The 23,232-nt window shown below is 38.5% G+C and overlaps 1 protein-coding gene across 2 annotated transcripts; it reads right to left on the minus strand.

Moving 5' to 3' along the window:
• Positions 1-1,886: 1,886 nt before the first annotated feature.
• NPM1 (nucleophosmin 1) lies at positions 1,887-18,241 on the minus strand. 2 transcript variants are annotated; one of them, XM_047091233.1, is made up of 11 exons: positions 18,075-18,241; positions 15,933-16,012; positions 15,240-15,359; positions 14,811-14,904; positions 14,333-14,439; positions 14,152-14,219; positions 9,301-9,358; positions 8,647-8,730; positions 7,843-7,944; positions 5,501-5,575; positions 1,887-2,243 (listed from the first exon to the last, which is right to left on the minus strand). In XM_047091233.1, the coding sequence occupies exons 1-11, from the start codon at positions 18,130-18,132 to the stop codon at positions 2,205-2,207; spliced, it is 885 nt and encodes a 294-aa protein (XP_046947189.1). In that variant the 5' UTR covers positions 18,133-18,241; the 3' UTR covers positions 1,887-2,204. The 2 variants fall into 2 exon arrangements, with proteins under 2 accessions (XP_046947189.1, XP_046947199.1); XM_047091243.1 differs by lacking the exons at positions 1,887-2,243; positions 5,501-5,575 and adding an exon at positions 6,545-6,862.
• Positions 18,242-23,232: the final 4,991 nt, after the last annotated feature.

The following is a 23,232-nucleotide window of genomic DNA, read 5'->3' on the forward strand; positions in this document are numbered from 1 at the left end:
TTTTGAGGCACATGACATACCTGGAATCTTTACTGAAGATGGATCTGATTAGTTTTATCTTATGAGCAAGAACAGGGTACAGGGTCACCAGTAAGGCCAACCCTAAGAATGGGGAGTAGTGCTTTTGATTTTCCTGCTACATTCGTACCCATGAAATAATAAACCCAAGTGTTAACTTCTACACAAAGCTACTCAAATAAACAAATCAGACCTACATTTTGGAGACATAATGCAAAAGTACACTTCTACTTTTGAACATTTTAAGTAACTAATTACCTAATATACTCCCGTATCATCACATTCTGCAATGTAAATCACTACCCAGGAAAGAAACGACAACTCTAATGTATTTAACTCATGGTAGCACTATTTTACACCAGTAAGTTTTAAAAAATCATGTGTAGCTTGTTTTGGAATTCTATCAACTTAATGATCTTTTAAACATTAATATAAACATCCTTTAAGCCAAAGACACTGTTCAGTGAAATGAAGAACAATGAACATTCACCATTTCCATTGGAGTCTCCATTAACAATGGTATAAAATGAGAAACTACAAGGATAGACCTCCTGGAGCGAGGAAATGGAACACTCAATGAAGAAAAACAAAACCTGAAGTAAACGACTAGAAGAAGCACCTAACCCCTGGAAACTGGGATTAGAAAGACAGTACTGCACCAACCTTTTCCCCACCTCCCAAAATAAGGTTACTGTACCAAAAACACTCAAGAAATTAAAAGGCTGGTGTTATCTGTTCATCCCATCAAAGTATCTGCAACTGCAGCCTCATGAGCAAGAGCAATCCTCCTAATCAATATAAAAAAGACTGAGAGGTGAAAAAAAATGAGTAAACAATGCATGAGGTGAAGAGTTTCTTCAGACTTCAGATACTATGTCCCCAAACACCAAGGAAGAGCATTTGGAAGTTAAAAAAATAAAACACAATTTTGATGACAAAATTCTCCTAAAGTTTAAACAGAAAGGAATGAGGAAAAACATCCAAGAGAACCAAACAGAAGGCCTAAGAATGGATAGAAGTTAAGCAAGAGACTGAAATCTCCCAAGAAAATGGCCCCAAACTGGAAAAGTCTCTGGAGGATAGACCCAGCTACCCAGGGCCCAGAATAAGACATAAAACTTTAGAAAACCAACAACCATCTTAATGAATTCTCAGAAAAACTGGTCATATACAAAAGAACACATGAAAACATCAGGAGGACAAAAATGGCACAATTAAAATTCTAAGATTTAGTGGCACTGAACTTTGTTAAAAAGTGACTTTTCAGATTACATGTACTCAGAAAATACCTCCTCCATAGATTAGCAAACTACTGGATACACCACAACAAAACAAAAGAACAGTAATCTAACCATGACACCATCATGCAACTGGCACATGGTAAAACACAGATCCCAAGGATTAGCCTCTGAATGTCCTCATGTAACCACCATATGCAATAAATTAACTTTTCTCCCAAGGATCTAAAAATGTATAAATTATGTGCTATTTTGGGCAAACTGAGAAAAAGGTCAACAGAATTCATTTTCTGTTCTGGTTTAGATGAAGAACCCAAGTTAAGAAAGCCTGCTACAAGCTGTTTAACATGCCAGATTTTACCAGTGAAAAGGCTGGGTACGTGGATAGGTGGCCTGACTGAACATCTGGAAACACGCCTGCATGACCACAATTATCAACCATTATCAGGAGGTAGGAAAGTAGAAGCATTAAATGCTCACGATGAAAAATTAAGAAGCAGGAACAATTTAAAGGGTTTAGGGCAAGGACTGTTTCTCAGGGGATTTTTAGGTGTTATCTGATACTTTTAACTATGTACAGCTAGTTCTTTGACAAAGTTTAAGGGTAAATAATAGAAAGAGAAACAGTGCTACTTTATTAAAATACTGAGTTTATTTCACATGTATATTTTTGTCTCCCCACCATTTCCATTTGTCTGACCACCACTACTACTATGTCCTATCATAACATTCCATACATACTTAAAACCAAGCAAAGGGTGGAGCTCCATCTTTAAAAACTAAACAGGCATTTTGGACAACACATTCTTGGCAATGGAACCTGGACAACATTTATCAGACACGGTAGGGAAAGTTCTCACTCTGCATTATAAAAAGGACAGCCAGATATCAACTGTTACAGAAATGAAATAAGACGGAAAATTTTAACAAACTGTTTAAACTATTTTCTTAAAGAGACTTCCTCCACTGCCAGAGATCTTGAATAGCCTGGAAAACAAAAAAAGAAATGTGGTTAAAAGAACCACAACACTTCACAGACACCAATAAATTAAACCATGTTTCTTTGTACAGTTCAACATACCTATTTTTTTTCATCCTACCACCAAAAAGGTTCAACTCTAGATAATTAAGAACTGATTGCAAGGGAATTTATACTCAGACATAATTTACTTTCAAATACTTCAAAAAAGACAAAGTCATGTGAATCTTTGTAAACGAAGTCAATGTTACTAGTATGCATTTAACAGCTTACATAAATGAAATGAAAGAGCAGAGAGGCCAGTTTGGCCAATGCTGCCTATGTCCTCTGCTCAGGGCTGCCAGACTTAGCACATAAAAATACAGAAAATGCAGTTAAATAAGATTTCTGTTAACACAGTTACATATACTTAGTTCTAAGCCTGTAGAACACATACGAAAATATTATGTGTACTTGAAATACACTAGATTAACTACTCAGCCCTTGTTCTTATCTGATTTCTTAAAGCACTTAAAACACCCGTCTTCTATTCTAAGGCATCACCTGCTTTTCCATTCCTTAAATGTAAGGATTTAAATGTTGTCTGACAAAAAAAAAAGCATCCCTCCACTTCTACGCCTTACTTCAATACATGAAATCTATACTTGTTCTCATACTAGTATGCATCCATGCGAAAGAATTATTCTTCAAATGAGTCATGATTAAGTATAGTTGTTATACACTTCAAGTTCGCATTTCATTTCCTATCCATAAATAATGTTCTTTTAAGTCCCGGGGTGCCTGGCTGGCTCAGTCAGTGTAGCATGTGACTCGATCTCAAGGTTGTGGGTTCAAACCCTACATTGGGTAGAGAGATTACTCCCAAAATAAAACCTTTTAAAAAGTAAATAGATAAAAAATAGTCTTGATGTTTGTCAATTCTTTACAGGAGTCAACAAATTCCTTTAAAACAATAAAATACAGGTCAGTGAGTTCTTTGAATATCTCTGAATTTACATAATCCTGCTAAACAGTCATTTAAAACTAAGAAAGTAACCTTTATTTGATGTACTATTTAAAAAATGTCACTAATCAGATACCATATGGTTTCACTCTTATGTGGATCCTGAGAAACTCAACAGGAACCCATGGGGGAGGGGAAGGGAGAAAAAAAAAAGACGTTAGAGTGGGAGAGAGCCAAAGCATAAGAGACTGTTAAAAACTGAGAACAAACTGAGGGTTGATGGGGGGTGGGAGGGAGGGGCGGGTGGGTGATGGGTATTGAGGAGGGCACCTTTTGGGATGAGCACTGGGTGTTGTATGGAAACCAATTTGTCAATAAACTTCATAAAAAAAATAAAAAAAAAAAAAAATAAAAAATGTCACTAAGAACATTTACAGCCTCTTCTCCCAAAATATGATTTTAGTGCTTCAAATACATAGGATTGATTCTCTCAACTACTGTTTTTCAACAGCCACTGGGTTTCAAATGCAAGGGAAATGAATATCAAATGTTGAGAGTCTCATAAAATCTTCCTGGTCACTCAGAATTTTGTACAATCAGTTTTGAGTAAATACCTTTAAATAAACATTTACCAAAACTTTGATCTGTGGTTTCTCCACAAAAAAACTACAGTTGTTTTCATTAGCTCTTAATTCAAGAGCTTATACCAGGACTTACTAGTATTTCTCAAGTCCCATCTGGAAGGGATTTTACTAGCCAAATCCTCATAAGCAACTTTTTCACAAGGAAAACTATACAAGCAATGGCAATATTTTATACATTGTGATTACTTGTATATGTAGGCATGCCATAAAAACGTGAAGCATTTAAGCTTTGATAATCTCTACAACAATAAATGAAACTACTTTTTAATACTGTAGAAATTTCATCCTGGCACTTCAAAATATGCTTCCAGTTGTGTTTTTTATTTTAATTTTAGAAAGAGAAGAGAGCACATGTGTATGAGGGGAGAGGGGCAGAGAAAGAAAGAATGAATCCGGGGCAGGCTCCACACTCAGGTCCACATGGGGCTCTATCCAACAACCCTGGATAATGACCTGAGCCAAAAATCAAGAGTCCGATGCTCAAACAGAGGCTGAGCCACCCAGGCACCTGCCCAGTATGCTTCCAGTTTTAGAGTCAGAAAATACTTCTGGTAACAGTGAATTCAGTTACTTTAGCTCCAAGACTGATACTATACCATTTGTGGAAGGCCTTTACAACTTTGGTTATTATTTTATCTTCTCTGAATTTTTCTTAATCACACACTATTTCACCACTTTCTTTGGTACTAGCGGGAGAAATCACGTCTTAGGCTTCCTTGTTAGTGCATGCATCTTTCCACTATTTGCAATACTGGACAATTGTATACTGCAGTTTCACAGACTTTTAACAAATGTCCAGTATTCAGAAAACTCACAGAATTCACTTGCATTTTGGGGTTCAAGTATATATAAACAGAATAGCAACCAAAAGAGTAAAAACTTGAATTTCATCTCACAGCCTTATCAATCAAGGCTAACTTCCAAAGTAATAGTAAACAGTGTTGAAACATTGAAAGGGTTTCAAATTGGAGAAAAATAGTGCTGCCACGTAAATGATTTAAGTGCTACCTACTGCTGCAGAAAATTACCTCAAAAGGACAAATTTCATTTACTGAAAAAAGTTGGACACAGGAGGCTTAGGGATTGATTCCTGACAAAAACCATTTAACACAGCATATGTTCTGTATATACAAGATACCTAGCACCCTTACCTGTTTTTACATTTTCCTTACATTTGAGTCAGCAACCATAAGACAATAAAAATAAATGCATCAATTTCTACTAACAAAATAATATATGACACAAATTAACAGCTGATTCAAGCTACTACATTGAGTATCAACTACAATTTGACTTCTTGCTTCCTGATTTTACACATTAGGTCGATTTCAGCAAAATGTGTTTCCCAAGCACACAAAAAAGCAAAAGACGAGACTACCTCAAATAGTCAAATGGAGCAAGGAAACCACAGCACATTTCTTTAGCCAACAGAGTAAAACTGCGCTCAGTAACGAAGAGATAATTTACCAACTACATAAAAACTGAGAAAAATGTACTAAGAAGTTATCTTCTCAATCTCTGCCAACTAAATTCTTAAGAGTTTCCATGTACTTAATCTGAAGTGTAATAGTCTGTGGTTAGGAACCTTTTAAAAGAAGCCAACACTTAAAGAAAATAATCATAAATAAATCACAATAAAATATTTGGATTTGGTCAGGTCTCCTGAAAATTCAGTTACCTCTTGGTCAGTCATCCGGAAGCAATTCTTCACATAATTGATGAACTTGGCTTCCACTTTGGGAAGAGAACCACCCTAGGAGACAAAAGCATTATTGCGTTTAAGTATAGGAACACTGTTTTTGAGATATTATGAAATTCCTCACAGATCTGCATACTCTTACATGGACCATTGGTTCCTTGCCCCTTCAACTCTTTCATTTTAATAATACTGAGTTTTTAGGCCCAGAAAGACCTATTAGGCAACAATATTTAGAACATGAGTCTTTCATAGTACTCCTATATTGATAGGTTTGTCAAAATTTCAAATTCTCTCCAACCACCCTAAAAATATAAAATATGAGCTACAACAGATTCTCAGGCACTCAAATATGTCAGCTTGACTGCCTACTCTATTATATACTTTATTATATATACTCTATTATATTCTATTATATACTTTACATTTGGTTAGGTAATGTAAAGCAAATGTATACCCCTTGAGTACCGCAAAGAGATCAAAACTGAACATCACTTAATACATACTAAGAACCTAAGTCCAGCACAACGCTAACCTGGAAGTCAGTTCAAGAGGTATATGAAGTCCAAACAGGAGAAAAATTAGTCCTACATTTCACTGATCTCTAAAACTTGGCACCTCCTTCAGTTATAGACATAGGGGATGAATCACAACAGTAGTAACACCAAGTTATTTTCAAAATATTTCATCAAATACTTTCAAAGACTGCAATTACTGTAAATCAATCTTGTGGTTTACAGTCATTTCTACTTTTGAATTATCTTATTTAACATACTAAGTATATCGTCTTTGTTCCTTATTTTGGTAACTAAATTTTACTTTTTCTTGTAACCTGAAACATCTATGCGTTTTAAAAAGACCAAGGTTTCAGAATGCCAAAGGAATCATAGCACAAAAGAAGTGATCAGAAATATGGTATGGGATTCTTAAATTGCCTCTATAACCTAGAAAATAAACCTGTCATTTCCATTTTCAAATTATTTGCCACATACATTCTTATTTGATTCATTCAAATATTTATTGAGCAGCTAAGGAGATACAAACAAAGGTGATTAAAACATGGTCAAAGAGGTGAGGCAAATGCACAAATTATAGAAGGTATAATGTTCACTGAATCACAGCAGCCAAAAGAAAGTGCTTTAGGAGACTAAGAATGAGATTGCTTCCAGCCTGGAAGGGGGCGTGGGTGGGTGGCAAATCAGGAAAGGAGATTTGAGATTAAAATAGAAGACTTCAGTCTGGATTGTTGATGACACTCAGTATGGACTACATTTCTCTCTCCTTTTCCTCTCTCCCCAGCTTGGGGCTTAATTTACCAGTAGTGCCCAGGACTGTTCAATTCGCCTGTAATTAAACCAAGGAGATAGGTCCATATTAAAATGGGGGGGGGAGGGTTATCTAAAAAGGTCATTTTAGCACTGTGTGAAAGGGATAAATATAAAGCAGTGACACCAAAAGACTAGAAAGGTTTACAGTATTACTAAAGCAAAAACAATACATAATACATTCTGCTTCTAAATGTTATTTTTCCAACTGACTCTTCACTGCACAAGGAAATCTACTGAAGCCAGGTAGAAGCTAGAAAACACAGGAAAAACATGGGCAAAGGAGCAACTTTTCCTCACCATCCCGCGTTTATTCTCAAAAACTGGGGTCTAATATTTTCTCTCTCAGAATTCTAGCTTTTCTCAAATGTTTGAATACACTTAAATTGATTATTCCATTCCATTTTCTACAAGTCCAAATTCACTAGTTTAAGAAGTTTAGTTCTCCAGTCAAGTAAGCATCAGGATGAGAGCAAATTTCTTGTTTCCACTATTTAAGACAAAAGGCAACTAAACGTAAGCGTATTGGTCAAAGATCCACATATATTGACTGTGTAAAAGGCAAATAAAAGGACTCAAATTAGGAGGTTTTTTTTTTTTTTAACTATACCAAGCAACCAGCAGCTTGCAATTTTGTAAGACTCATACGCCCTCTGCTGGTTCTGTAGCATCTTACAAAAAAGGAAAATGTTCTCATTGAATCTTTAACATCCGAAGTCAGAGACAAATCTTAAAATCAACTTACTTGTATTTCTTTTATGAAAGAATATATATGTAACTTCAAATACGCAAAAAAAAAAAGAAAAAAAATCACTGAGACTAGAAATGAATGTAAATAACAAGTAATACACTTCTGAAAACCAAGAGCACATAAGGGACAGATACATTAAGGAAAAAAAACAATAAGGAACAATCTTGTTCCAAGCCTTCACAATGGTGTTTAAGAAAGGGGGAAATATACCTTTATCAAGTTTCTTCAGGAAAGATCATTTTACTCACTTTTTCTATACTTGCTTGCATTTTTGCTTTAATGTCTTCTACAGAACTAGGTCCTTTCGGTGTTTTGGGAGTCTTTTCCTGTTTTTTGAAAGATTCTTGACCCTGAAAAACAAGTTGAATTTCGAAAGGTTGTAAGTGTATACACTTACGTATACTGTTAAAACCCATCCTACATACATGGATGTTCTCAAGAAAAGCATTATTTACAATCCTTCCTTGTAAAATGTATACAACCAGAATTCAGGTATCATAAATTAATTCATGACTGAACAATTATATTCTTAAAATCATTCCTTAAAAAACAGAATAGTTTGAGTTTGCTTTTATATTTCACATCAGATTAGTTCATACTTAAAAAGGATACCATCAAAATTGAAAGCATAAGGCTCCAAGAATTAAGCAAGTCAATGCAGCTAGATGCCTGATACCCATTCCCATAGCTTTTAAATAGTAACCTCCAAGACCAGGTATTGTGGTTCCTTTAAGCTGCTATTAGGTTCTAACATGCAGCCAGGGTTGAGAAACTCTGCTATGCCATAAATAATATCTTTCAACAAACAAGATTCCTTACAGGAGACAACTCTAACACAATAAAATCTTTGTGCTGGCTTTCTCTTCCACTAGAATGCCAGAAATGATACATATAGGATAATGATTACCAACAAGCATATTTTAGTGCTTTAAGACATCAATTACAAGTGTTCTCCAAGCACTATCAAATTTCAGACTACCTTCTTCCACAGAACTTCTGACTTTCCTAACTACTTCAACAAAGGCTGTGTTTAGGTATATGATGCCACTCACTTTTGATCTTGGTGTTGATGGTTTTGAGTCTTTTCCATTCTGGTTAGATTTTTGTGCATTTTTGGCTGGAGTATCTCGTATAGACTGCAATTATAAATTAATCTTAATCAATGCCCTCCTACGTAACTGCCCCAAACCATATAAAAGTAGTAGTTTGCTAAAACCAAAAAAAAAAAAAAAAAAAAAAAATTCTGACCAAAGTTTTAAAGTGGAAGAAGGACACATGGGTAAAAAAAGTAGATCACTGTCCACTACTAGGAAATCTTAAGACTACCCCAACTCGGGGCTAATTTAAAAAAATTTTTTTTTCAACGTTTATTTATTTTTGGGACAGAGAGAGACAGAGCATGAACGGGGGAGGGGCAGAGAGAGAGGGAGACACAGAATCGGAAACAGGCTCCAGGCTCTGAGCCATCAGCCCAGAGCCTGACGCGGGGCTCGAACTCACGGACCGCGAGATCGTGACCTGGCTGAAGTCGGACGCTTAACCGACTGCGCCACCCAGGCGCCCCATGGGCTAATTTTTAAAGTATTAGATCATTAACTCCTCCCAAGCCAGCTTTCATTAACTACTAGTGAAGAGCACAAAAATTTATCTATCATCATTTGTTACTAGCAACTTCTGGCAACCCTGTACCATTGTATCCTACTTACTTTCTTTACTGGAGCCTTTTCTTCAGCTTCCTCATCATCAAAATCATCATCATCATCACTACAAATGAAATGAGTCATTATTACTGATTCAACACACTCATAAACCAAGAAGCCTATGTAGAAACTGGCTACGAACCAATTTCATAGAAGAGCCGATGAATCAATAAGTTTAGACAATCAAATCAAGGTATTAAGAAATTTTGAACTTTCTGGAATTGACAAAAAGAACTGAAAGCAGGATCTTAAGAGATATTTGTCCATTCATCATCATTATAGCATTATTCACGATTTCCAAGAGGTAGAAGCAACTCACATGTCCATTAACAAACAGATTTTAAAAATGTTCTATATATTTAATGGAATATTTGAGGTTTTTTGACAGTTATCACAATTTACATTCTTGGAATATTCTGTTTTAATGAATTCCTGTCACATGCTGAAGATGAATAAATCTTGAGGACATTAACTGAAATAAGACAGTCACAAAAAGAAAGATACTGTACAATCCCACTTAATATAACACATCAAAAGTAATCTTTATACTCTTTATAGAACCAAAAGTAGAATGGTGGTTGCCAGGGGCTGAAGATAGAAATGAGTTGTTTTCATTTCATGAGATTTTCAGTATTACTACAAGAGTTTGAGACCTGTCAAACAATGTGAATATGGATAACATTCCTGAACTGTACACTTTAAAAAAAAAAGTGGTTAAAATGAGAATTATGTTTTTACAATTAAAAGGCATAAAAATTTTACAAAGTGGAGATTATAGTTTAAAGAAATTAAAATAAACACATCTAACGTTCACAGATCAGTAGAAATATTTTACTGAGGTGGCAACTCTATTAATCTACAGGTTCATCGAAATCCTTGAGTCCCTGCTGGCTTCTCTATAGAAATTGATCCTAAAATTTGCATCAAAATTCAAGGAACCGAAAGCAGCCAACAACAAACTTGAGAAAGAACAAAGTTAGGATTCAGTATTCTCAAAAGAAATCCACAAGAACTACAAACCAGGACAATTGTTTTAGCAGAAGGATAGACCTGTATCAATAAAATTTAAGAGTTGAAAAGCTAATAAATAGTGCTGGGAAAACTAGAAATCCACATGCAGAATTTAAGTTAGTCCTCTACCTCACACCATGTACAAAAACTGATTCAAAATGGACCAACGGTCTAAATTTTTAGGTTTGACACCAAAAGCACAAGCTAACAAACTGGACTTCATAAAACCTTAAAAAAAATGTAAGCTAATATAACACTGTGTTGTCAACTATGCTTCAATTAAAAAAAAAAAAAAAAGAAAGAAAAAATTTTTGTGCAAAGGATACCACTGAAGAGTGGAAAGACAACCCAAAGAATGGAAGAAAATATTTATGAATTGTATGTATCTGATAAGGGACTTGTCCCAAAACATTAAAAGAAAACTAACACTGGGATACCTAAGTGGCTCAGTCAGTTCAGCTCAGATTATGATCCCACAGTTCTGTGAGTTTCAGCCCCACATGGGACTCTGTGCTGACAGCTGGGAACCTGCCTGAGATGTGTTCTCTCTCCCTCTCAGCCCCTCCCCAGCATGCCTACGCTCTCTCAGAAATAAACAAACAAAAAAAAAAGCCCCTCTTTTAACTCAGTAATCTAGAAAAAAATCAAGACACAAACCTTGGATTGTGAGTAACTTGTTCTGTGAGCGTTTCACAAGACGAGCAAACATGTCTATAATAAATTAACTTGATAAACCAGTGATGTCTGTAGTTAAGAATAGTACGTGACACCAAACATCATATCTCACAACTAAACCAATGGTTCGCTCTGTAGGATTGGGGGTGATTGTCTACTATGCTCGGATGATTGGTCTCAGGCCGCAGTGTTTGGTAGAAATCAGTGATTTTTCAAAATGTTGGAAGGTGCCCACAACTGGCACTAGGGTATTTTTTGTCACTTCAAAGCGCCTATGGACAATCCTTTGCTCCTTTGCTTCATTCTAGGTCAGGCTGCCGGCAGATACAGACCCTTTCCTCTGCTGCTTTACTGCCAGTTACACTAAATACAATAGATGACAAGTTTATTAATACTGTACTGTAAAAAAGATTCCACTGAGCCAATAGATAGCAGTGATGCCATTACTGGTAGTGAAAGTCATCCTACACAATAACCCTCCTCTCGTCTCCCTCACACCAGCTATGAAGGTTTTCCAAGTGCAGGTTAAATTCTCTTTATGTTTTGTATTCTTTATTATTTTGTATTATATTCCAGTATTACAATCATTTTCATATGAATATTTTTGCATTGTGGGACGAATCATCTGAGTTTCCACTATTTCTTATGAGGAAATTCACTGATCTATGAGTGCTTTGGGTTACAAACATGTTTCTGGAATAAATTATGCCTGCAAACCAAGGTTTTACTGTACTAGGAATGCTTCAACATAAATAATTTTTTTAAGTTGTGTATTTCTTTTTGAGAGACACCATGCACACGCAAGCAGGAGAGGGGCAGAGAGAAAGAATCCCAAGTAGGGCGTGATCCCACAAACCATGAGACTATGACCTGAGCCAAAATCAAGAGTTGGATACTTAACCAACTGAGCCACCGAGGTGCCCCAATGTAAATGGTTCTTTTAAAACCCAGTCATAAATCACGTATTGTATGATTCCATTTACATTAAATATGCAAAATAACCGATTTTATTAAAAATGAGAAACAGTGGTTGAGTAGAGCCAGGTGAAGGAAGTGATTATAGAATGATTTCGGACGACATAACAACATTATATGCTAGTCAAAAAGTTATTCTTCAAGGCGCCTGGGTGGCTCAGTCGGTTAAGCGTCTGACCTCGGCTCAGGTCATGATCTCACGGTTCGTGAGTTCGAGCCCCGTCAGGCTCTGTGCTGACAGCTCAGAGCCTGGAACCTGCTTTGGATCCTGTGTCTCCCTTTCTCTCTGCTCCTCCCCTGCTCATGCTGTCTCTCTTTCCTTCAAAAATAATAAAACATTCAAACAAAATTTTTTTTAAGTTTCCTTTCCTTCTCCTCCTTACTACGTAATCTCTAAATTTAAAACAGGAGCAGCTTCATCTATGTGCAACCAAAGGAAACACCCATCTTTTCAGAATTGGGTTAAAATGGTCAAGTATCATGTAATACATACAAAGCCATAGATACAGTCCTTTAAACAGTGATTCTATCAATTTTGGCTTTAGAACCCAATCCCTTTATGTGCCTCCCCACACTAGAAACAAGAATGACAAGGATTTCTATAAAACCACTGTCATAAGCGGTTTTATTTAACCATCTCTACCCTATACATACGTTATCTGACTACCCACCCCTTTACCCCTTCTTCCCTTCCATGAAAACTAACTTGGGCCTTAACAGATACACACACACTTCATTCTTCCCACACTACCAAACCTAAAGGCAACTTGGAACATGGAAGAACAGAGACTACTCTATGTTGTGGTTGTATCAGGAAAAATCCCCATTTTAAAGACAGGAAATCCTTCAAAACCCAAGCAGATTGAAGGTAACAATCAGGTCCCTACTCGAAAGCCTTTCTTCCTAGAAGAGATTTTCTCCTCAGTGAATATGCTACTGTGCATAGACAGTATACCTAGACAAAGGTAACCTGAAATCAAGGACTAAATAAACTCAAATATAACTAAGCACCATACACCATCCATATTTCTCATTTGTTTTAAGCCCATTTCCCCTATTTCTCTTGGAGTGTATCACTTTAATTCTTACTGATAACTATACTCAAAAGCAGTTAACAATAAAGTACCAACTATATTGTTTTAAACTTGATATGCAAGTAATTTTGAATTTTGTTAAGCATTCAACTCAGCCTTTTCCTACTTTCTGCCTTCACTGTCCTGCCCAAAGGGCTTTTTAAAGAACTACCAGGTTGGCTACTTGAGGTTACTGAAAACCTAACTCCCAGATATGATCACTAACTAGTGCATGTTTGATCAGTCTTTCCTATATTCTATTCGAATTACGTTTTCAATAAATATATATGGACCAACCTGGGAACTCAGAAACAAAGCTGTCAATTAAAAGTTCAACTTATTACACATTACTGACATTACTGGAAATAGGAAAGACCAATTATAAATACCATTTTATTCTTTAGTGGGCATGTAACTGTTTACTTAGCCTAACCAAATTTAATAAACCTATCAAATCCTTTCCAAGAAAATCTTAATCTCTTTTAGAAAAATTTTATCAGTAACAATCAGAGAACCAAGGGCCAAAATCCTTTGGGGGGGGGGGGGAATCGTTAAATAACAACCCACAAAACAAATGTTGCTGGAGCTATTCAGATTCTCTTTTCACCCAAACCATTCATCATAAACTGTTCAGTGGAAGACATACCTAATCACATGTTCACTAAATCTTCATCAGAAAAAAAAGTTATCTAGTCGGACACGTTTGGGAAATCCTGCATACTCTTGAAAATTTGCAACACACTGCAACTTTTGTAACTTTTTGTTAATGTTTCTGAGAAAAAGAGCCAACAGCAGGGGAGGGGCAGAAAGAGGGAGACACAATCTGAAGCAGCCTCCAGGCTCTGAGCTGTCAGCACAGGGCCTGACGCAGGGCTCGAACCAACCGTGAGATCAAGACCTGAACTGGAAGTAGGACATTTAACTGACAGAAGCACTCCCACACTGCATTTTGAAGGTTCTTAATCCCAATAGTATCCTTCAACTCAGCTAATGTAATGCAGTGACAACCACTGATCATTTACCCTTTAATTAAACTCTTACTTAATTTCATGGAGGACTGTGGTAAATAACTTTCATAAACTACTCCCCATACAGCTACATCAAGTTTCTAGAACACACTTACTCTTCATCATCATCGTCATCATCGTCATCTTCATCATCATCTTCATCGGCAGCAAGTTTTACTTTTTTCTTAAAAAATAATACATATATATATGTAAATATATACACACATACTCATATACAAGTGCTGATCTTAATCACCAAACCAAAGACCAAAATAAGAGAGATCTTTACACCTATACCTGTGGAACCTTGCTACCACTTCCAGGGGCAGAACGCTTTCCAGATATACTAAGGAGTTTCACATCCTCTTCCTCTTCATCTTCTGACTCTGCATCTTCCTCCACAGCTAAAATAAAAAATTATTTATTAGCTACGAATAAAACTCAACCGACAAGCAAGAACTCAGAAAAAAGAGCGTAACATACAATAAGGAGCATTTAAAAATTTTAAATGAACATTAAAAAAGAACTATGAAAACAGCAAATAGGGAACCGAAAATTTTTTTAAAAAGCAACTTTGAAGGCCAGCACTCTACTAGGCTTTAAATGAAAAAAAAAACAACAAAAAAACAGGCTTTTCCAGTTTAAGTTACTCTATTTCCACTTCAACCTATTAATAAAGACAGCAGTACTAAAACTAAGCATGCTTTACAAAGTCCAAATTGGGAACAAAGTTAACTGCATTAAGAGAGAATAAACAGCACAATACATAACATACCTACTAAGTGCTGTCCACTAATATGCACAGGCCCTGAACCGCATTTCAACCGTAAGACCACAGGTGGTGTTATTTCAAAGCCCCCAAGGGAAACCTGAAAAGGAAAAACTTTTAAAAATCACTAAATATTGTGAAAACAAAAGTATTTGGTATAAATACCTGTTCATAACAGACTTACAAAAATGTAAATAGGCAAACTCATAAACCAAATGAACAAACCAGTGAACCTGTTTCTCACCTCTAACAGGTAGCAAACCACTATGTTCGAGTTGACCATTCAACGCCACAGTGACATAAGACACAGCCAGTTACTAGAAGTACCAAAGAAAATTCCTTCTTCAATGCCCTTGGTGTAGTAACCTAAAGGCACCTACCGTAACACAACAGAATTAGACCTTAACATAAAATCCAGCAGTTAAGTGCCCTTACCGTTGGCTGTACAGACATTTTCAAAGTTGCCAGTGTGACTTTAATTGGACTGCCTTCATAATTCATTGCCTCTGCTTCAACAATGTGCAATTCATCCTTTGCACCAGCTCCTAAACTGACCTGTGAACAAAAAGTTACTTCAACTTCAGTTATTCTACTTTAAAATTCCCCCAAAATTTGTCTGCAAAAAAAACCAGAATTATAAACTCATTATCACCACTGATGGAAAACTAATTTGTGCACAACATTGTCTCAAGTTTTATGTGGCCTTGCCAATCATTTCTCATACTCAAATTTGAAACGCTTAAAAATTTGATGGCATTGTTATAGGTTATCATCTACCCACAGTATGGATCACCTAACGTTTACTGACCACTGACTGCAAGCTAAGCAGAAAGGCTACAGGCTAGTCACTATAGAGGACAAAAACATTTATCACTGCCTTAAAGGATTTACAATGCAGCCAAAGAAGCAAAGTACATAAATATGGGCAGCCGAACAGTAGTGTGACAGAACTTTGCGTGATTACTAAATGAGAGGTAAAGAGGCCAAGTTTTACACCACAGGTACGTAAGCAAATACATACAATACTCAGTTATAAAAAATACTATTACAAAGTTATTAAGTCACACAAACAGGAATAGACTGAAATCAAGAAAGGTTAAATAGTTTATTTTGAAAAGTTTAACTTACCGTTCTTAAAGATAACTGGTGCTCGTTTTCATCATTATCCACTTTAAAGTGATAATCTTTGTCAGCCTTTAGTTCACAACCTGAAAAGGGGAAAACAGCAACAACAAAAAAGAATTAGCTCTGAAACTTAAGTGAGGGTAACCAAAAAAACCCAGTTAATTTGTGAACAGATTTTCCACTATTCTAGCTACCAGATGGCAAGGCAGAAGTATCTCTTCCTGGGTTTCTTAAACACAAGTGTCTATAAATATCAAATAACATCCATACAGGGCTTTATAAATTCTACTTCCCCACTATACTATCTCATTTTCAGCTACACTTTTACATTCTTAGGTAGAAACAGGCCCAAAAGTTTAGTAAAAACTGAAACCAGTATCTGAAACTAAGTCTAATACACAAGGTTGATAAAATCGCACTGTTTAAAAAAAAATTACCTACCTAAGTATACAGGACAAGTGGCAAATTTAGAAATGAATGGTTACACAAACACCTACGTGAATTTGTATTTACAAGGGAAAAACTACAAACATGGATCAAAACTTGGCACAGGGATCAATATCCTATCCTTGAAGTTAACAGAAATGATATGCATTAAATTATGCTCAAATTATGTTTAAGATTAGCTATATCATAAGGATATTTCCAATAGAAAGGATTAATACCGTATACTGACCAGAAACCCCAGCTAGTCAAAAGAGCCTTACTTAATGTAGGAGTTATCTACTCCCATTCCATCAATAGGCAAGTTGTTTCAAGTACCGACAGAATAACATTTTAATTATAGGATTCCATTTAATTGTCATCTAACAGTTACGGGTACATAAATGCCTAAATGTTATCTCAATTAACACATCTCAGCATGGTATATTAAAAAAAAATGTGTAACCAAATTTGCACTATTTCACAGCCTGACTAAGATATGGCTACGACAATCAATTTCACTTAAGATTCAAAAACCAAAGCTGGTCGCTTTCTACTATGGTACTGGAGTTCTGGAGGGAAGGGAGGTCAAGATTCCAAAATTGTATCAGATCTTATGGACTCAAACTGAAACCTACACACATCTCCTATCTTTTCAAAAAGGCTGAAACCTACACACATCTCCTATCTTCTCAAAAAGGCTGTTTGCTCAATGCCGCACAGAAGGCTGTTTCCACCAGCTTCCCTCCAAAAAATAAAAAGAATAAACATACATATACTTACAAATAACGCATAGAGACAAGGGTCTTGCTTTAGATCTATCTAGTCTCTAACTACAAGTACAACCTTCATTGAGTCACTTCAGTTCAGAGCACGAGCATCGTCACCTGCAAAGTGGGCTAATTTCCATTTTCCAATGAGATAGGAAAAGTACTCTGTAATTGAGATCTGCCATCGTAGATGTTAAGCACCGAACAAAGACTTCCAGAATCTTGGCTCTACTCGCCACTTCACCCAACATTTCCCGCCTAACAGTTTCAATTAAGCCCCAGGATCCCAGGCTCCGGAGTGACAAGACACCAGGGAGCCCCGGATGTAGTGCCCACACCCCCCTCCTTCCCCCAACCACGTGGCAACCACGTGCTTCCAGCGGTTGCGGCCTCCTCACGCCCGGCCGCGCCTCCCCTCCCCCCGTAAGCGGCCGAGGCACCGGGACTGAATTCTCCGCTGTAGGGCTCCAGACTCCTCAGGCCTGAGGCCAACGCCGGGCTCTAAGTATCCTTTCCCCCAGAAAAGCAGCCACTGCCGCACACCACGGACCCCCACAACCTCCAGCCAGACGCCGGGACCCGGCATCAATGACCCCAGCCAAGAATCACAAGCCTACGAAATCACACACTCCAAGGGAAAATAATGCCCGTGGCCCTACCGTGTGCTCCAAGCAAAGCCGACCCCTCGGCAGGCCGGTTCTACGTTACCTCAGGCCCTGGGCCTCGGATCGCTCACGCCCCAGGCTTCAGGCCGCCCCTCCTTCCACCGCTTCATGCTTCAGTTCTCCCCTCCCGGCCTCCCATCCCTTAGGCTGCAAGGCCCCAGCGGCCCGCTTCCCTCCCTCTACCAGCCCAGGTTTCTCTACCAGCCCAGGCCTCAGTGGGTTTCCCGCCCCCCCACCTCAAAGCCACCAGGCCCCGCTCGGCCTCGCCCCAACCCCCCAGCACTTACCGAAAAGATAGTTCTGGGGCCTCAGGGGGCTCATGTCCATGTCCATCGAATCTTCCATGAGGTGGTGGCACGCACTTAGGTGGGAGAGAAGGCGGACGGAGAGAAACGACTACTGTTCCACAGAACAGCCGCGCAGGACGGAATCACACCAGGGAAAGGACGCGGGCTCCCTGCGCACATATATAGCACCGTGAAGATCTCGCGAGAGCTTCCCAAGTCCCGTCTCCGCGCGCGTGCTCGGGAGCCCCCCCCTCCCTGGACGGTCGCCCTCCCGCGCAAGCGCTCTTCAACCCCACTCCTTTCTACCTCGCCCCCCACCTCCTCCAGGTGCTTCGCGGGCTCCCACCGAGCAGGCGCACTCGTACCCCGGCCCCACCCCTCCGCCGGCGCCGCCTGTGCGCACGCGTGCTTTCTCCTGGTAGCGCGCGCTAACCCCCCTCCAACCCTTCCACGTCCTCCCGGGTTCTGGCGGGCCGGCCTAGCGCCAGAAGCCTGCGCTGCCCACCCTGCAAAATGGCGACGGCAGCCCTTGGCTGTACTAGGTATGGAGAGCGAACCGGTTGCAAGTGACCCAGAGAGCAGCTGGGTTCACCTTTCCCCATCACTTCGTGCCTCGCAGACCTCCAGACAGGCATAACCACCTCGGGATTTTTACTTGCCTGAAGGCTTGGGCTCAGAGTTCATTGTTTCCCCAAAGTTTAAGCTTCAGGTGCCAGAAACTGTAGATTACTGATTTTTCTTTGTTGGGGAGAAAGGATGTAGTTGCTGTCCAGACTTACTCAACCGCTTTTATAGCTCTTTCCTTTCTGAGAAAACATCTCTGAAGTTGAAATCACTCTTTGTCATTTGGGGGCCATTTGGGGGCCATTTGGGGACTGAGTGAACCTCTTCCATACGAGCTGGGCAGGAACCGGGCCTGATTGCTCCAGATACACAAGATTTTATAAGGGCTTTATATCCACAGTGTGCCCTCACGTAAGATCCTGTGTGGCAGATGTGACTACCCCCACTTTGGAGACCAGACAACAGTCCAGAAGAGATTAAGCAAGGTGCCCAAATGGAAGAAGTGGTAAGGCAGGGTTCTCTAGCTCGAAGTCCAGTGTTAACAGCCCTCTAAACGAGTGTGGAGGGTTATGTGTGAGTCCAGTCTCTGAGGCAGTGCAGTTCCTAATCTTTAACGTTGCTAAGAATGTTCTGACCTGTGAAGAAACCATATGACTTAAATACATAGATCTCAATTAAGATTCTTTGGGAGTGAGCCTGAAAATTAGCATTCTAAACAAACTACACCTGGACAAACTGAGGATGCCCCCCCCCCATCCCCTGGGCATTGGTGCATTTTTTAAGGAATCCCCTAATTATCTTGTTCACATCAACAGGTTAAAAAATTTAATACTGGAAGGAATAAAAATAGTGACAGCAGTGCCCCACCCCCTATTCTCCAAATACAATCTAGTTGGGATGATAAACTATAATACATGTGAATCAACTATTAATAGTATCATAATTCTAAATTTGGAGAAATCAGTGTAACTGATATGTGAATGCCACCAAGCTGTTCCCCACCCTCAACTGAAGAAGAATCTTCACCAGTCTGGTTCTTGGATCTTTTGAGACGCAGAGTATGACCAATTGCTAGAGGAAATCTTGACGCTTAGAAGGAAATATTTGTAAAGAACTGAGAAAAGGCAGGGAGGACTATGATAGGAAAAGATAGGATTCAGTAGGCCGAGAGGGAAAGATTGGGAACTGAGGTCCCTGAGTGGAGAAAAACACCTATTTTGGAACAATGCTGGGAGTGTCAGACCACAGCAAACCCCCTCAGGCATAAGGTCCCTCTTAAGAATTAATGGACACCACCTACTTCCCCTCAGGTTCCCTTCAGGAATTTGACTAAAGACCTGACTGAATATAAGTAGACCATAAAACAAATGACCCACATGGAACAGTGTGGCCATAGACCACCTACAATGGAAACAAGCCAATCGGTAATGGGCAGCCCCGCACCTAGAGCTATCAAGCCAATAAGGGTAGGATGTGAGAAGAAACAAGGTGGAAGGGAAGGGGGGGGCAGCCAAAACCTTATAAAACAAAGACCCTTGCCTATTGTCACCAGCATTCACTTTAGAATGCCCCCACTTCCCTCTCTCTGTTAAAAGAGCTTTCATACTATTTTTCCTTTCTCATCTTACACTCTAATAAACTTTTGCCTGCTGCTCACTTTGTGTTCACCTCTTCATTGTTCAAAGCGGTAAGACAATGAATCCCAGGTATTGAGGTAAAAAAAAATCTGCAACCAGACTATAGCTAAGAACTTGAGATTACTTAAAAATAAAATCTTAAAAAAAAAAAAAAAAGATTTAGGCATGAGAAAGAATGAGAAAGTCTCAAGAGGAACTATAGGAGAGTGGAGGACGAGAGGTTAGTTGTCTTTGAGCCCATGCCAGTATCAGTTGGGACTGCTTTGTAATTTCTTTCTGGATTCTGGACCATGATTATTCAAACACAGCTTTGCACAGAGCCTGAGCGATGTGGGCACTATATCTCGTGTTACATAAAGAAATACATTTGTTTTTTAAATATCTTCAGCACCTAGTCTAGGTATTATCTCATGGAATCAGGCAGTTAAAAAAAATACAGCATTTTTTTTCAGATTTACAAATGTAATGAATGCTCACTTTTTAAAAAAATTTTTTTTAATGTTTATTTATTTTTGAGAGAGAGAGAGTGTGAGCAGGGGAGGAGCAGAGAGGGGAGACACAGAATCCAAAGCAGGCTCCAGGCTCTGAGCTGTCAGCACAGAGCCCAATGTGGGGCTCAAACCATGAAACATGAGATCATGACCTGAGCCAAAGTCAGATGCTTAACTGACTGAGCCACCCAAGGCACCCCAATGAATGCTCACTTTTTAAAATACAGTAAAATTATTTAGGCCTATTCAAAGTGGGAAAGTAAAAGTGCCCTTCTTTCCATAGTCCCATTCCTATTCCCAGGGATTAAGTGAGGTCATAAAGATGAGCCCCAATTCAATAATGCTGGTACCCTCATAAGAAGAGGAACAGGGGCACCTGGGGGGCTCAGTCAGTTAAGCAGCGAACTCTTGATTTCTGCTCAGGTCATGATCTCGAGGTTCGTGGGTTTCAGCCCTGCACAGGGCTGTGTGATGACAACATGGAGCCTGCTTGGGATCCTCTCTCCCTCTCTCTCTGCCCCTCCCCCCTTCATGTTCTTTCTCTCTCTCTCAAGATAAATAAATACACATTTTAAAAAATGAAAATAAAAATAAACTTTAAAAATGAAGAGGAAAAGACAAAGGCAGCCATCTACAAAGCCAGAAGAGAGCCCTTTCCAGGAACTGAATCAATAGGCACCTTAACCCAGCCTCCAAAACTAAGAAATAAATTTATATTGTTTAAGCCACTAATCTATGGTATTTTGTTATGGCATCCTGATCAGACTGATATGGTAAGAATGTTTGTACATGTATCCTTAGGGATGTCTAAACGTAGTTTCGTAAATATATTCTAAGTAATGGACTTGTACAGTAAAAGGGCAGGTATGTGTTTACAAACATATACACACATAATGCATCTTTTTATTGTTTACATAGAGTCATACTTTATATATTGTCTTAGCCTGTTTGGGCTGTTGTAAAAAAATACAGTACATAATGTGTATCTTATAAACAACAGAAATTTCTTTCTCAACATTTCTGGAGGCTGGATGTTCAGGATCAGGGTGTCACTGTGGTCAGGTAAGGGTCCTCTCCAGATAACAGACTTCCTGTTCTGTCTTCACATGGTGGAAGGGGCAAGGGAGCTCTGTAGGATCCCTTTTATAAGCACACTAATCCCATTCATGAGGGCTCCATTTTCCTGACCTAATCACCTCCCAAAAGCCCTACCTATTAATATCGTCATCATTGGGGGTAGGATTTCAACATAGGAATTTTGTGGGGACACAAGCATTCAGATCATAGCACTGTTCCTCAACTTCCCTTCTTGATTTTGTGTAATTTAGCTAGCCTTCCATGATATAATATGTAGAGGCCCACTGCTTCCTTTTTAGGAGTTGTCTAATGGTCCACAGGATACATATATGCTATTGTTTTAATTCCAGGTTTTTTTATTCTTTCATTTGTTGACACATTTTGTGATGGAAATTTTCAAACATCGCAAAAATAGAATACTGTAATCAAAACGTACGTACCTGTCACTCAGTTTCAACAGTGATCAACATCTAACTAATCTCGTTTCATATACACCCTCCCACTATCCTTCTGCCTCACCCTCTGCTGGATTAATTAAAGAAAATCCCAGACAGTATATTTTCATCTATAAATACTTCAGCATGTATTTTTAAGAGACAACAATTCCTTCAAACCTAAACATAATACCATTATGATACAAATCAAAATTTTAAATAATTACTAATATCATGAATTATCCAGTTCAGATTTCCCCAATTTCTCACAATTGGTTTGTTTGAATAAGGACGCAAACAAGGTCTACACATTACACAGTAGACGTGTTGTCACTTAACATGTCCCTTTATCCTCTGTATTTCGTAAAAGTTAGCAGTTAGAGCTGCTGTGTCAAATGGTTAGTGGTTGCCACGAACTACATGTGGCTACTTAAATTAACTAAAATGTGAAAGTCAGTTCCTCAGTCTCACTAGCCAAGTGCTCTATAGCCATGTATTGGATAGCACACAAAACCATTTCCATCACTGCAGAAAATTCTGTTGGACAGCTCTGATGTAGCGGCTTCACCAGACTCATGTTCACTGTCTTGACAAGAACACTTCATAAGTGGCAAGAATACTTCCTGTTTTGACAAGAGACACATGATGCCTGATTGTCTCTCTTTTTATGGTGTTATGTTCAGCTATTGTCAGCCCGATTCTTCCTTTATGAAGTTCTCCATTCACCTAAGTGTTGACTGATCACTGCCTCTTTTATTATTTCTAGTTTTACCACTCCCTCTGCATTTATTAACAAGAGAATTCTTCTATAAAGGAGAACTTTTCCTTATCAACTATTTGGTTACCCTGAAAAATAGTCCATAAGTGATTGTATCTTTCCTTTTATTTACTTGTTTTCAGAATAACAGGTAGAACCCTAGCTGTCTACAAAGATGACTACATTTTTTTATTACCT

This window comes from Lynx rufus, unplaced genomic scaffold (assembly GCF_022079265.1).
Source record: "Lynx rufus isolate CCGP_SWC_20201006 ecotype Redwood Valley unplaced genomic scaffold, mLynRuf1.p SCAF_1, whole genome shotgun sequence".
NCBI lineage: Eukaryota > Metazoa > Chordata > Mammalia > Carnivora > Felidae > Lynx > Lynx rufus.